Here is a 16080-nt window from a genome sequence, read left to right as displayed (position 1 = left end):
GGTAGGCGGGCCGAAGGAAGGATGAAGCAACATTTTCCAGGAACTGAGCAAAGTCGATGACAGAGGCAACCAGACACCCATTGGATGGCGGTGCAGATGCCGTCAAAGTCAAGTTTACAGAGCTGAGAGGGAAAGAACCTGCGCTCACAGCAATAAAGGCCTCCTGCCTTTGACTGACCCAGCCACTCTTCCACGGACGCACTTGGTAAATAGTAAATAAGCACGATAAAGACTAAATGTCTTTGTTTGCAATCCATATATTTTTTTAAAAGGGTTTTTTTCCCCCCTCCTCTTTCTCTGGGGGTTGTAGTAATGCCCAAATGTTGCATTTGCATAACTACAAAATTAAAAACAAGCATTATAGCTCTGTGTTGTGGGTGAGGCTGATGCAGAAGGATCAGACCATCTCACCCCAGGGAAAACGGTGCCTCCCAGTAAAAGACCAGTTGTTTTAAAGTTAGTCCAAAAATGTTGATGTTTGGTTTTTTTTTTATCTCTGTGTTTTAATTCATAAAGTATCAGAATCAGATATAAACTTACTTAGCTGGATATAAAAAAATTAGTTTTTTTTTACAAAACATGCTGTTATTTCGTATTTGCCTATGCAGTCTGCAAATTAAAACAAAAAAAACAACAGTTCTATCATGGGGTTTGAAGTTTAAAGGATAGTTACAGCATTATTATTGTAAAACATCAACCATGTTGAGCCCAAATAAACACAATAGTATTCTGTTGGACTGAAGAAATGATCTTTTTTTACTGTTGTGTTGCGCTGAATTGCACTGAATTGTATTATGAAGTCAAGCTGTTGCTATTAAATGGCTAATTTTGAAAAGCGGTCTTTTTAAATGTCCTTCAAGAGGCTTCTTCACACCTTCATCTTCCACAAAGTTAGTCAGAACTGAAGAATCCTCTCCTCAGAGTGGAAACACTCTGTTCTTTATTTTAAATGACCACGTCTATCCTGTGAGACGTCACTGGATGAATGAGGATTCCTCGGGACTTTGCCTTCCAGTGCTCTCATATCCTGGAAAGACAGCCCAGGCTCTTATTTTGAAGAGGACTTCCTGTGCTAAAGTCATGTCACACTGACACTTGACGCAGCTCGTGCAGAGGGGAGGAGCGGGGCGATCCCACATGAATCGACACAACTCCTTTTTCAGACTCAACCAAAAAGTAATATTTTACCGGAAATGATACACAACAGCAGCGTGGGTGTAGAAAAAAGGGCGGTCGCGCTTCTGCTCATTAGCATAAACACATTTAACAGGTGAATTTACCATTGTTACACCTATAAGTAATGCACCCCCGACCATTCTGGACTTCTATAACTTATTATTATTTATTAATGTATCACTTCATTAAGCACAATTAAATAACGCATTGGTTTTTTTTTCAACATCAAGAGCTAATACATTCAATGTTCAAGAAAATCACCAATAACAACAATAATAGTAATAAAAATTTGTGTTATTACTATTAACATCATAATTTTGTATCACTGGTAGTAAAAGTAGTACTATAGTAGTACTGGTAGTCATGGTAATAGTTGTAGAAGTAATTGGTAGTAATTGAGGATGTGTTTATGTAACTGGTGGAACTCTATGTTGTGTTTAATGAGAGTCTCGTGTCCAGGATTCTCTTTATTCTGGCAGCAACAAATAATAACATTGATCGATAGTTAGCAGCCCGCTCCAGTTCCTAAACACAGAAAAGGCGGGAAGACGAACATTAGCGAGACTCGTCATGGCGAGTAAGCTAGCGGTCAACACTGTCTAAACATCATGTTTAAGTGCTGTTATGTTTCTATTGTACTTCTAACATGAATAAATAAACATATTAAACGATCAATTAGAATACATAAATGGATGAACACAGAACCAAACGTAACTAATCTGAACCCACCTCTCCCATGAGAGTAATGTGCCAAAAGGGGAGAGGCAGAGGGATCGCCACCACTTTTATAGGGGCACCACAGAAGAAGAAATGCAGGACAGAGTTCCCAAACCCATCACTAAACACCGGAAATTCTGTATTTCTCACAGCTGAGCATGCAACAGACCATATTTTGTGTAATTAAATGCTTTATAACGCATTATAACACAAAGGCCCTGTTATATTTATATGCACGTGTGTGTGCGTGCGTGTGTGTGTGTGTGTGTGTGTTAGGGGGTAGCGTTCACAGCCCTCTTATCAGTCAAAGGCAGACTACACTTGTGAGGGTTTGGCATTTATCTGGCAGCCAGGGCGTATTTGGTGGTCTGCAGAGGGGAGATGATCCTGTTTTAAGAGGTCCAGTCGAGATCGACTCCGTTCCTGCAGAGGCCCAAACCCACGAAGAGCTGCTGCAGCTGGACTGTTGGACTGACGCTTCACAACTCAGGACACCAAAATCTATGGTAGGAGTTCAACGGACCTGTTGAAGTCATTAAAACAAAGACCAAAGCAGGAGAGATCATTTTGGTCAGTTGAGGATTCACCTTCTAGCTGCTCGTTTGGGCCGTTTTAAATAATCATTTCTAAAACACGGGCAGATTCATGTTGCACCTTCGTGAAGCAGTTCCTCACAGACTGAAGCGATCGTTAAAGAACCCGAATCACACCAATTGCAACCTTTTTCTTAAATTTTATTTTCAAACATGAAGAAAATCTGGAGTTTTTTTGTTGATTGTGTTTGAAAAGTGCGTCAACTTTCTGATCATGCTGGGTTCTTTCAAGGGTTTAAACTCTGAAAGACTTTCCTGGACGTGTTTTAAGGTGAGAGGCAGCAAAAGGTGCCACAGGTGTCCCTGTAGTGCTCCTGGTTTCTCCTGGGGGAGTCCTGAGAACTGGGTCAGAACCTGGCAACGTTAAAAGTAGAACTCATTTAATCTCATGTAGATATATAGAAGGAGTGTAGGAAGGTCAGGTTGATTGTTCATTTGGTTTTTTCGTGTTTTTTTCTTTTAATCTGTATTTAAAATTTGCATTTATTTATTTGTCGTATGATTTCTTTTGAATTTTAATTTTTCAAGTATCGTCAGTACTAAACATTTACCATTAAATATAAAACTGTGCATCAGTCTCGTACTACAGATCACAAAGGATCAAGAGTAGGAATTGCTAGTTTAATAATTCTGATTTTAATAAACTTTAAAAAAAAATAATAATCAGGACCTATTTCACTACTATTTTTAAACTTGAGTGTTGGTCCAGTTTCTTTAGTTTTTGGAGTCCAGGTTATTCGAGACGCCCCCTCAGATAGCACAGTAGCTTGGTGCTGATGTATTGAACTCTCTTATCTTTGCTGCTCCCAGATCTTCTTAAAAGTCCTGTGAATTTCCATCACAGCTGGAGAGGAAGATGATGATGATGATGATGATGACGTGGTGCTCGGCAACTCTCGCCAAACACCAGACCCGAAAGGTCACGTTCAGGGCCTCAAAAGCCATTAATGGTGACAGTGTCACGTGGGGTCACGTGTAAACCTTCCACTGACCCTGGAGATGAACCAGTCACCTTCTATATAACTAACTGCAGATAAGCTGGTTACATAGGTGAGGAGCTCAGGATGAAAGAAGTCTGAATAATCAGAGCAGACATGTGTGAGAGTCAGATGTTAATATATGATATAATATTTCCCCCCACTTGACTTTAGGATGTTAGCCTGATAACGACTCTGACTCTGACCAGAGATACTCTTTAAATATGATAAAGACACGTATGTTTTCATGGATACTATGTCTGCTTTATTGATCAATAGAGAATAGGGATCCGCCCTGCAGGATGGCTGTGAGGGAACCACGGTGGAGAATGGAGAACACCCAGCATTCAGAAAACATGAAGTCCAGAAAAGAAATCCTTCGAAAGCAAAGACAGCTGGAAAACCAAGTGGTGGAGGAGGTTGAACAACTGTGGGAGGAGACGCAAAGAGCCAGAAATGAAGCTGCCACTCTGAAGAAACTGACAAAGCAGCAACAGGATGTCATTGATGTGTTGATGGCTGAAAAACACGAGAGAGGCGCATTGATAGAAGAACTAAGACTACAGCTGGAGAACGTCATGGACAAACTGAAGGAACACAAAGCTGATGCCAGTCGAGAAGCGAATCAGCTTCAGAACATACAAGCAGCTATTTACCATGAGAAGGAAACTCTAGAAAGACAATACCTGGAGATTAAGACTGCACAAGACAAGCTGCTCCAGTATGTTTGGACCCATTCACAGAATTTTCAAGGCCTTGAAGAACCTGTAGAAGCAAACAAGCAAAGAAAAGAGTTGATTGAGAGAGTGACGGCTGAAAGTCTGTTAAATCTGGTCAAGAAAAATGAGAAGATCATGCTGGAGGCCAATCAGGCCAGAGAACAAATGGAGAAAACCATGTCAGACCTGAAGCAAGAGCTCGAGAGAAATAAAGAGGATGTGATGCAACAGAGAAGCTTAATCAAGCACTTGAAACACAGTATGAACGTAAGCATCAACAAGACGAAACAGAGGTGGACGGAAATCAGAGATGTTCAGGACGTCCCAGCTGCACCGTTTGAGAGCAGAATAATAGAAACGGAAGGCAAAACAGAGTTTTTGACCGCCAACATTAGACTCTTTACAATCCTGGAAGAGAAGAAAAGACTTTGGGAGGTGCTGGAAAGCACCGTTGGAATGAGCAGTGGAGCAGAAGCTGGCGGAGAAATAGAGCAGGATACAGGGAATGTGTTTGGACAAGACAGCATGGAGACAAACAATGAAGATGAAGTGAGAACCGGCACGAAAAGAGTCATTCTGGAAGTCAAAGGAATTAGGGAAATGCTGCGTAGAGTGAGAGAGGATTCAGACCAAAGCAAGAGAGAAACTGCAGAAGAAAAGAATCAAATCAAGTGGATGAATGTTCGTGCCAAAAAACAGAGACGGGTTCTGGACCAACGGTTGGAGAGGAACATACAAGAGCGGGATGACTTAGAATTAAGGGAGATGAGGATACAACGACAGAAAGAGGAGGTCGAGAAAAAGCTGCAAGACACAACAAACGCGTTTGTGAGGATGGCTGAGGTAAAAGCTACCATGCAGAAAGCTGCCGCTGAGATTCTCCAGAGCGGAGAAGAGTTGCTCAGAGCCCAAACACTGATGAAGGACAGCAGCAACCAAGCTAACAAGCTAATGGTAAGTCCACCTTTCTTCTTCGGATCGATGTTTTTCACCAATAACTTGCTGTAATTCCAAAATCCTATCAAAATCACGTCCACCGTCCACATTCATTCTACTGTCTGGCACCTATTGGCCCTTTCTGACTGATCATATACAAGCACTTGGGTTCTATCATTTTTCCCGAAATGTAAATATATATATATATATATATGTGTGTGTGTGTGTGTGTATGTATGTGTGTGTGTATATATATATATATATATATGTATATATATACACGTAATAATATCATGACATTTTTAAAACAAGTATATTACCAAATGACATTTTCAGATTTGTGACTGCAGCTTACTAATGTTCTTTTATTTTTCCTACAATAATGAGTGTGTAGAGCCTTAATGCAACTCGTGGAGGGCCTCTCCTAGTCCACCTTGTGCAGGACTGTACTCTACCTAGCAGCTAAAAGGCATTTTATGCTTCATTTACCCATAAAGTAAAGCTGATAACCCGATTATTATTCTTAAGTTACTCTTTTCCGATATGCAACAATAAAGCATCAGTGTCAGATTAACTCCTCCAGAGCTGAAGAACCTCACCGCACATGATGTTTCAGTATTCATTCAGTACTTTTTTAAATTAGGTTGTTACATTCTGGTTTGAGTCATAATTGGGACATTATACATATAGATATAGATATTTATTTTTTCCATGAACACATTCATTGTTGGTCAAAAAAATCTTCTCTTTCCTTTAAGGATAAGTTGGTTTTCATGAAAATGCAGATCATCAAATGGATTTCAACCAAAAAGCCGTTATCAATGAAGACACCATCTCAAGGACAAGATACAGGAAGCAAAGACGACTCATTCACAGGCTACACGCTTGGAATTCAGATGGACAGAGATGACGCAGAGGACAAAATGAGAAAAGAGGACGTATCTCTGCAAATACTCATCCAGAACTATCAACAACCAGAAATATGTGGAGAGGGGCATTCAGTGCACAGCCAACGACGCTCAGACTCTGTTGCTGTTGAAATTAAAGAGCAGCAGAATGTTTTGTTGCAGATGCAGAGTGAAGGTCATGAAGAAACAGTCGAAGATGAACAGACGGAATTAGAAACAAACATAAAAGACATAATAAGAGCAGAAACTGAGATATTCAGCCTTAAGGAGGTGGAGGGAAATTTAAGGGAGCAAGTAGCGAATGCCATGGAGACTATGGACAAAAACAATCAAGAAATTAAAAGGATCATTTCAGAAATAAATGAGTTGCAGAGCCACGGACCAGAAATCAAAACTGAGCTGGAAAATTACATAAGCAAGAATGAAATTATGGAGCAAAGAGTGATTGGACACTTTGAAAAAACAGAATATGAAGAAAGCACAAATAGATCCACCGATGTCTTTGAACATAAAACACATGAATATGAGGAGCAGATGCAAGAAGATGAAGCCGCGTTGAGGCCCGATGTGACTACTGAGGTCGATATCACATCACGAATTAAAGACTCAAGAGAAGATCTGACAACACAGGCTGAAGAAGTGAGTGACCTAAGTACTAGAATCCAAAGACTGAAAGAAGAGATTCATAAAACAAAAGAAATTATTGGATTCATAGAAATCAATACTAAAAATCAGCCTCAACTCTATAAGACCACCAAAGAGCACAGACATAAAAATAGTGAAGCTGATGACTTGATACAGGACATGAAGGAATTCCAAGAACTTCTGAAAATTGTACAAACCACTATGAGAGTAAATGAAATGCATCTGAAAGACGAAATGTCCAGCATCAAAGCCATGAAATTTGCAGCCAAAAAACAGAAAAGAGAACTGGAACAAAGGTTAGAGGAAATTCTGAGAGAGAAAGATGAATTAAATATTTTCAAATTAAAAATGCAGAGTCAAACTGAGATGAGATTAAATAAACTAAAAAACCTTCAGAGTTCCATGAAAAAAATTACTGCAAGAAATGAAAAGAATAGTGAAAAGTTGGAGGTCGTGATGAAGGAGACCAACATAAAAATCCAAAGCTTAGATGATATGAACCGGATGATGAAGGGAACAAAACAAGGACTAGAAAACATTTGTATTTCCATAATGAAGGAGAAAGCAGTTCTTGAAAAGACAGTCAGAGAAATCAGGCAGCAAAGAGGTCGACAATCTGTGACTGAAAATGTTAAAAGAGATAACGGAGGTCTGGGAAAGGCTGTAGCTGACAGTGACCTGCAGAACTTCACCAAAATGGAAAAGGAAAAGGGAATAGAAGAACTGGAAAATGAAGTTCTCAGACTTAGATCAGACAACAAAGATCTAACTGATTACATAAAACAGATGATGGATATGTCAGTTCACACAAACACTGAAGACGAACAATTGAAAAACGAGAAAGAAAATATTGAGATGCTGCAGAAAAACATTCAGGTAGAACTGCAGAAACTGACACAAGCAAAAAAGCAGAGTGAGGCAAAAATACAAGAGATGAATGATTTAAGTCAAAATATCAATGACCAAAAATCTGAGCTAGATGAAAGTATGCAAATGTACAAAAGACAATTAAGAGAATTGGAAGTACTAAAAGTAGAACTTGAAGCACAAAAAAAAGAAAATATCCGGGCATTTAAAAATTGCCAGAGAAAAAAGGAGGAAGGTATAACAATATGGAATGAATTGAAAAAAGAAAGGGAAATAATGAAGAGAGAGATGAGAAAGAAAAGCAAAGAATTAGATCGTAGACTGGAAAAAACGATGAGAGAGAGGGATGAGTTAGAACTATTAAAGGTAAAGTTGCAACAACAGAAGAGGGAGCTGGAGGATGACAAGCAGAGTATCAAACTCAAGACATCTCTTATCACGAAAATGGAACAACAACATATGGAGGGAACCCAGGACCTGAAAAACATGAAGGAAAATGTTATTCAGGTTTTTGAAAAATTAAAAACAGAAGCAGAAATTCTGGAAGATGTAAAATCTCATTTGGTAAAACAAACAGAAGAAATGAAAATATTAAAACTTGAAAGCAAGATTGCGAGAGACAAACTGCTCAGAATAAAACACAAGTTAACCATGGGACTTAAAAACAAGATTTTACAAACAAACAGTGAAAAGGAACAGATGAAAATGGGGGATGATACCCAAAATCAAAGAAAAGATGTGGAAACTAGCCAGAAACAAATTAAAAAAGAAATAATGGAAGTGAAAATATCAAGATATGACTTAAAAATTGAAAAGAGGCAATGTCACCGGGGTCTCAAAAGATCAATTAATAAAGAAAAAGAATTAAAAACTAGATTGAAAAATAACAAAGCAGAAAAAGTTCGACTAAACAGAGAAAAACAGAAGCTGAAAAAAGAGCTCGACCAAAGGCTCGAGAGGATTCATATAGAGAGAGACGAACTGGAGATAATGAAATTACAGCTTCAAAGAGAAAAAAGGAAAATGATTGATGTTGGAATAACCAGGGAGATTGAAAAGGAAAGAAAATATCTGAAAAGAGAAAATGAGAAGCTCAATAACAACAAGTTAAAGTTAGAAATGACAAAAAATAACATACAAATCCAGTCTGATATGTTGTATCAAGTGATGAAAGACGGTAGAGACAAGTTAGAGAAGCTAAAGACTGAGCTGCAAGAGAAGACAGGGCAAGCAGACGGTCTATTGTTTGACATCAACAAACAGAACAGCATCATTAAAGATGTGATTCTTCAGGTTCAATCAGACAGACAGAAGCTTGTAATTGCTCTGAACACCATCACCTTGAAAGAAAGAGAACAACAAGTCAAAGAAAATGATCTCACAAAACTGCAACAAAAACTGGAAACCAGCAAGACTGCAGTGGCAGAAGAAAGACAAGGACTGGAGGAGCTGAAGGAACAACTCAGGAGAGCAAAACAAGACATTGAGAGAGAAAGAAAACAGCTGGAGGACATGAAGAACGTCATGGAAACCAGCAAGACTGCAGTGGCAGAAGAAAGACAAGAACTAGAGGAGCTGAAGGAGCAACTCAGGAAAGAAAAGCAAGACATTGAGAGTGAAAGAAAACAGCTGGAGGAAATGAAGAACGTCATGGAAATAAAACTGCAACAACAACTGGAAACCAGCAAGACTGCAGTGGCAGAAGAAAGACAAGGACTAGAGGAGCTGAAGGAGCGACTCAGTAGAGAAAAGCAAGACATTGAGAGTGAAAGAAAACAGCTGGAGGAAATGAAGAACGTCATGGAAACCAGCAAGACTGCAGTGGCAGAAGAAAGACAAGGACTAGAGGAGCTGAAGGAGCGACTCAGTAGAGAAAAGCAAGACATTGAGAGTGAAAGAAAACAGCTGGAGGAAATGAAGAACGTCATGGAAACCAGCAAGACTGCAGTGGCAGAAGAAAGACAAGAACTAGAGGAGCTTAAGGAACAACTCAGGGGAGAAAAGCAAGACATTGAGAGTGAAAGAAAACAGCTGGAGGACATGAAGAACATCATGGAAACCAGCAAGACTGCAGTGGCAGAAGAAAGACAAGAGCTGGAGGAGCTGAAGGAACAACTCAGGAGAGCAAAACAAGACATTGAGAGTGAAAGAAAACAGCTGGAGGAAATGAAGAACGTCATGGAAACAAAACTGCAACAAGAAATGGAAACCAGCAAGACTGCAGTGGCAGAAGAAAGACAAGGACTGGAGGAGCTGAAGGAAAAACTCAGGAGATCAAAACAAGACACTGAGAGTGAAAGAAAACAGCTGGAGGAAATGAAGAACATCATGGAAACAAAACTGCAACAAGAAATGGAAACCAGCAAGACTGCAGTGGCAGAAGAAAGACAAGAGCTGGAGGAGCTGAAGGAAAAACTCAGGAGATCAAAACAAGACGTTGAGAGTGAAAGAAAACAGCTGGAGGACATGAAGAACGCCATGGAAACCAGCAAGACTGCAGTGGCAGAAGAAAGACAAGAACTAGAGGAGCTGAAGGAGCGACTCAGTAGAGAAAAGCAAGACATTGAGAGTGAAAGAAAACAGCTGGAGGAAATGAAGAACGTCATGGAAACCAGCAAGACTGCAGTGGCAAAAGAAAGACAAGAGCTTGAGGAGCTGAAGGAAAAACTCAGGAGATCAAAACAAGACATTGAGAGTGAAAGAAAACAGCTGGAGGACATGAAGAACGTCATGGACAGAGACAGAGAAGGCTTACTAAGTGAAAAGAACAGAATGGAAGTTGAATGGGCGGAAATAATAAAGAGAGAAGATCAGCTGCAGAAAATAGTGATGTCGGTAAAGAGCCTGAGAGACAAACTTGAAGAGATGAAAGAAAGGTTACGTGAAAACCTGAATACCAAATTGGAAAAGATGCAACAAAATAATGACAATTTACTGTTGATGGCCAATGAATGTGAGCACAAGCTCACAGAACTAAATAGTTGCATGGAAAACGCCAGATCATGTGTGGACTTATTCCAGAGGGAAAAGGAAAGCCTGATAAGTACAATGTCAAATATGTTCATCCAGACACAATCCATGAAAACTCAATGGAAGCAAAAGTTGGACTTAGAAAATCAAACTCTTTGTGTCTTGAAGAAGCAAATTGAAGACGAAAGAAATGATGTGAACAGAGAAAATGAGAAGCTCACTGAAAACAGGTTGAAGTTAGAAATGACAAACAATAACATACAAATCCAGTCTGATATGTTGTATCAAGTTATGAAAGAGGGTAAAGACAAATTAGAGAAGTTAAAGACTGAGCTGCAAGAGAAGACAGGGCAAGCAGACAGTCTGTTGTTTGACATCAACACACAGAAAAGCATCATTAAAGATGTGATTCTTCAGGTTCAATCAGACAGACAGAAGCTTGTAATTGCTCTGAACACCATCACCTTGAAAGAAAGAGAACAACAAGTCAAAGAAAATGATCTCACAAAACTGCAACAACAACTGGAAACCACCAAGACTGCAGTGGCAGAAGAAAGACAAGGACTGGAGGAGCTGAAGGAAAAACTCAGGAGATCAAAACAAGATGTTGAGAGTGAAAGAAAACAGCTGGAGGACATGAAGAACGTCATGGAAACCAGCAAGACTGCAGTGGCAGAAGAAAGACAAGAACTAGAGGAGCTTAAGGAACACCTCAGGAGAGAAAAGCAAGACATTGAGATTGAAAGAAAACAGCTGGAGGAAATGAAGAACGTCATGGAAACCAGCAAGACTGCAGTGGCAGAAGAAAGACAAGAACTAGAGGAGCTGAAGGAGCAACTCAGGAAAGAAAAGCAAGACATTGAGAGTGAAAGAAAACAGCTGGAGGACATGAAGAACGTCATGGAAACCAGCAAGACTGCAGTGGCAGAAGAAAGACAAGAGCTTGAGGTGCTGAAGGAACAACTCAGGAGAGCAAAACAAGACATTGTGAGTGAAAGAAAACAGCTGGAGGACATGAAGAACGTCATGGAAACCAGCAAGACTGCAGTGGCAGAAGAAAGACAAGAGCTTGAGGAGCTGAAGGAACAACTCAGGAGAGCAAAACAAGACATTGAGAGTGAAAGAAAACAGCTGGAGGACATGAAGAACGTCATGGACAGAGACAGAGAAGGTTTACTAAGTGAAAAGAACAGAATGGAAGTTGAATGGGCGGAAATAATAAAGAGAGAAGATCAGCTGCAGAAAATAGTGATGTCGGTAAAGAGCCTGAGAGACAAACTTGAAGAGATGAAAGAAAGGTTACGTGAAAACCTGAATACCAAATTGGAAAAGATGCAACAAGATAATGACAATTTACTGTTGATGGCCAATGAATGTGAGCACAAGCTCACAGAACTAAATAGTTGCATGGAAAACGCCAGATCATGTGTGGACTTATTCCAGAGGGAAAAGGAAGACCTGATAAGTACAATGTCAAATATGTTCATCCAGACACAATCCATGAAAACTCAATGGAAGCAAAAGTTGGACTTAGAAAATCAAACTCTTCGTGTCTTGAAGAAGCAAATTGAAGACGAAAGAAATGATGTGAACAGAGAAAATGAGAAGCTCACTGAAAACAGGTTGAAGTTAGAAATGACAAACAATAACATACAAATCCAGTCTGATATGTTGTATCAAGTTATGAAAGAGGGTAAAGACAAATTAGAGAAGTTAAAGACTGAGCTGCAAGAGAAGACAGGGCAAGCAGACAGTCTGTTGTTTGACATCAACACACAGAAAAGCATCATTAAAGATGTGATTCTTCAGGTTCAATCAGACAGACAGAAGCTTGTAATTGCTCTGAACACCATCACCTTGAAAGAAAGAGAACAACAAGTCAAAGAAAATGATCTCACAAAACTGCAACAACAACTGGAAACCAGCAAGACTGCAGTGGCAGAAGAAAGACAAGGACTGGAGGAGCTGAAGGAAAAACTCAGGAGATCAAAACAAGATGTTGAGAGTGAAAGAAAACAGCTGGAGGAAATGAAGAACGTCATGGAAACCAGCAAGACTGCAGTGGCAGAAGAAAGACAAGAACTAGAGGAGCTTAAGGAACAACTCAGGGGAGAAAAGCAAGACATTGAGATTGAAAGAAAACAGCTGGAGGAAATGAAGAACGTCATGGAAACCAGCAAGACTGCAGTGGCAGAAGAAAGACAAGAGCTGGAGGAGCTGAAGGAACAACTCAGGAGAGCAAAACAAGACATTGAGAGTGAAAGAAAACAGCTGGAGGACATGAAGAACGTCATGGACAGAGACAGAGAAGGCTTACTAAGTGAAAAGAACAGAATGGAAGTTGAATGGGCGGAAATAATAAAGAGAGAAGATCAACTGCAGAAAATAGTGATGTCGGTAAAGAGCCTGAGAGACAAACTTGAAGAGATGAAAGAAAGGTTACGTGAAAACCTGAATACCAAATTGGAAAAGATGCAACAAAATAATGACAATTTACTGTTGATGGCCAATGAATGTGAGCACAAGCTCACAGAACTAAATAGTTGCATGGAAAACGCCAGATCATGTGTGGACTTATTCCAGAGGGAAAAGGAAGACCTGATAAGTACAATGTCAAATATGTTCATCCAGACACAATCCATGAAAACTCAATGGAAGCAAAAGTTGGACTTAGAAAATCAAACTCTTCGTGTCTTGAAGAAGCAAATTGAAGATGAAAGAAATGATGTGAACAGAGAAAATGAGAAGCTCACTGAAAACAGGTTGAAGTTAGAAATGACAAACAATAACATACAAATCCAGTCTGATATGTTGTATCAAGTTATGAAAGAGGGTAAAGACAAATTAGAGAAGTTAAAGACTGAGCTGCAAGAGAAGACAGGGCAAGCAGACAGTCTGTTGTTTGACATCAACACACAGAACAGCATCATTAAAGATGTGATTCTTCAGGTTCAATCAGACAGAGAGAAGCTTGTAATTGCTCTGAACACCATCACCTTGAAAGAAAGAGAACAACAAGTCAAAGAAAATGATCTCACAAAACTGCAACAACAACTGGAAACCAGCAAGACTGCAGTGGCAGAAGAAAGACAAGGACTGGAGGAGCTGAAGGAAAAACTCAGGAGAGCAAAACAAGATGTTGAGAGTGAAAGAAAACAGCTGGAGGAAATGAAGAACGTCATGGAAACAAAACTGCAACAAGAAATGGAAACCAGCAAGACTGCAGTGGCAGAAGAAAGACAAGAACTGGAGGAGCTGAAGGAAAAACTCAGGAGATCAAAACAAGACATTGAGAGAGAAAGAAAACAGCTGGAGGAAATGAAGAATGTCATGGAAACAAAACTGCAACAAGAAATGGAAACCAGCAAGACTGCAGTGGCAGAAGAAAGACAAGAACTGGAGGAGCTGAAGGAAAAACTCAGGAGATCAAAACAAGACATTGAGAGTGAAAGAAAACAGCTGGAGGAAATGAAGAACATCATGGAAACAAAACTGCAACAAGAAATGGAAACCAGCAAGACTGCAGTGGCAGAAGAAAGACAAGAACTAGAGGAGCTTAAGGAACAACTCAGGGGAGAAAAGCAAGACATTGAGAGTGAAAGAAAACAGCTGGAGGACATGAAGAACGTCATGGAAACCAGCAAGACTGCAGTGGCAGAAGAAAGACAAGAGCTGGAGGAGCTGAAGGAACAACTCAGGAGAGCAAAACAAGACATTGAGAGTGAAGGAAAACAGCTGGAGGACATGAAGAACGTCATGGAAACCAGCAAGACTGCAGTGGCAGAGGAAAGACAAGAGCTGGAGGAGCTGAAGGAACAACTCAGGAGAGCAAAACAAGACATTGAGAGTGAAAGAAAACAGCTGGAGGACATGAAGAACGTCATGGACAGAGACAGAGAAGGCTTACTAAGTGAAAAGAACAGAATGGAAGTTGAATGGGCGGAAATAATAAAGAGAGAAGATCAGCTGCAGAAAATAGTGATGTCGGTAAAGAGCCTGAGAGACAAACTTGAAGAGATGAAAGAAAGGTTACGTGAAAACCTGAATACCAAATTGGAAAAGATGCAACAAAATAATGACAATTTACTGTTGATGGCCAATGAATGTGAGCACAAGCTCACAGAACTAAATAGTTGCATGGAAAACGCCAGATCATGTGTGGACTTATTCCAGAGGGAAAAGGAAGGCCTGATAAGTACAATGTCAAATATGTTCATCCAGACACAATCCATGAAAACTCAATGGAAGCAAAAGTTGGACTTAGAAAATCAAACTCTTTGTGTCTTGAAGAAGCAAATTGAAGATGAAAGAAATGATGTGAACAGAGAAAATGAGAAGCTCACTGAAAACAGGTTGAAGTTAGAAATGACAAACAATAACATACAAATCCAGTCTGATATGTTGTATCAAGTTATGAAAGAGGGTAAAGACAAATTAGAGAAGTTAAAGACTGAGCTGCAAGAGAAGACAGGGCAAGCAGACAGTCTGTTGTTTGACATCAACACACAGAACAGCATCATTAAAGATGTGATTCTTCAGGTTCAATCAGACAGACAGAAGCTTGTAATTGCTCTGAACACCATCACCTTGAAAGAAAGAGAACAACAAGTCAAAGAAAATGATCTCACAAAACTGCAACAACAACTGGAAACCAGCAAGACTGCAGTGGCAGAAGAAAGACAAGGACTGGAGGAGCTGAAGGAACAACTCAGGAGAGCAAAACAAGACATTGAGAGAGAAAGAAAACAGCTGGAGGAAATGAAGAACGTCATGGAAACAAAACTGCAACAAGAAATGGAAACCAGCAAGACTGCAGTGGCAGAAGAAAGACAAGAACTGGAGGAGCTGAAGGAAAAACTCAGGAGATCAAAACAAGACATTGAGAGTGAAGGAAAACAGCTGGAGGAAATGAAGAACGTCATGGAAAGCAGCAAGACTGCAGTGGCAGAAGAACGACAAGAGCTGGAGGACCTGAAGGAACAACTCAGGAGATCAAAACAAGATGTTGAGAGTGAAAGAAAACAGCTGGAGGAAATGAAGAACGTCATGGAAACCAGCAAGACTGCAGTGGCAGAAGAAAGACAAGAACTAGAGGAGCTTAAGGAACAACTCAGGGGAGAAAAGCAAGACATTGAGATTGAAAGAAAACAGCTGGAGGAAATGAAGAACGTCATGGAAACCAGCAAGACTGCAGTGGCAGAAGAAAGACAAGAGCTGGAGGAGCTGAAGGAACAACTCAGGAGAGCAAAACAAGACATTGAGAGTGAAAGAAAACAGCTGGAGGACATGAAGAACGTCATGGACAGAGACAGAGAAGGCTTACTAAGTGAAAAGAACAGAATGGAAGTTGAATGGGCGGAAATAATAAAGAGAGAAGATCACTGCAGAAATAGTGATGTCGGTAAAGAGCCTGAGAGACAAACTTGAAGAGATGAAAGAAAGGTTACGTGAAAACCTGAATACCAAATTGGAAAAGATGCAACAAAATAATGACAATTTACTGTTGATGGCCAATGAATGTGAGCACAAGCTCACAGAACTAAATAGTTGCATGGAAAACGCCAGATCATGT

General features: G+C 39.9%; 1 protein-coding gene across 1 annotated transcript in view; it reads left to right on the top strand.

Annotated features, from left to right (window-relative positions):
* Positions 1-9098: 9098 nt before the first annotated feature.
* LOC115252723 (uncharacterized protein PF11_0207-like) overlaps positions 9099-16080 on the top strand; it is a gene marked incomplete at its 5' end in the record, with an annotated part of 7095 nt that continues 113 nt past the window's right edge. The window contains 4 exons of the mRNA XM_029848645.1: positions 9099-9194; positions 11013-11408; positions 14013-14146; positions 15137-15253. Coding sequence (XP_029704505.1) covers positions 9099-9194; positions 11013-11408; positions 14013-14146; positions 15137-15253 — 743 coding nt within the window. The remainder of the gene's footprint in view (positions 9195-11012; positions 11409-14012; positions 14147-15136; positions 15254-16080) is intronic.

This window comes from Takifugu rubripes, chromosome 15 (genome assembly GCF_901000725.2).
Source record: "Takifugu rubripes chromosome 15, fTakRub1.2, whole genome shotgun sequence".
NCBI classification, from domain to species: Eukaryota; Metazoa; Chordata; class Actinopteri; order Tetraodontiformes; family Tetraodontidae; genus Takifugu; species Takifugu rubripes.
The sequence above is the reverse complement of the archived record's forward strand: the minus strand, read 5'-3'. Positions and strand labels throughout refer to the sequence as shown.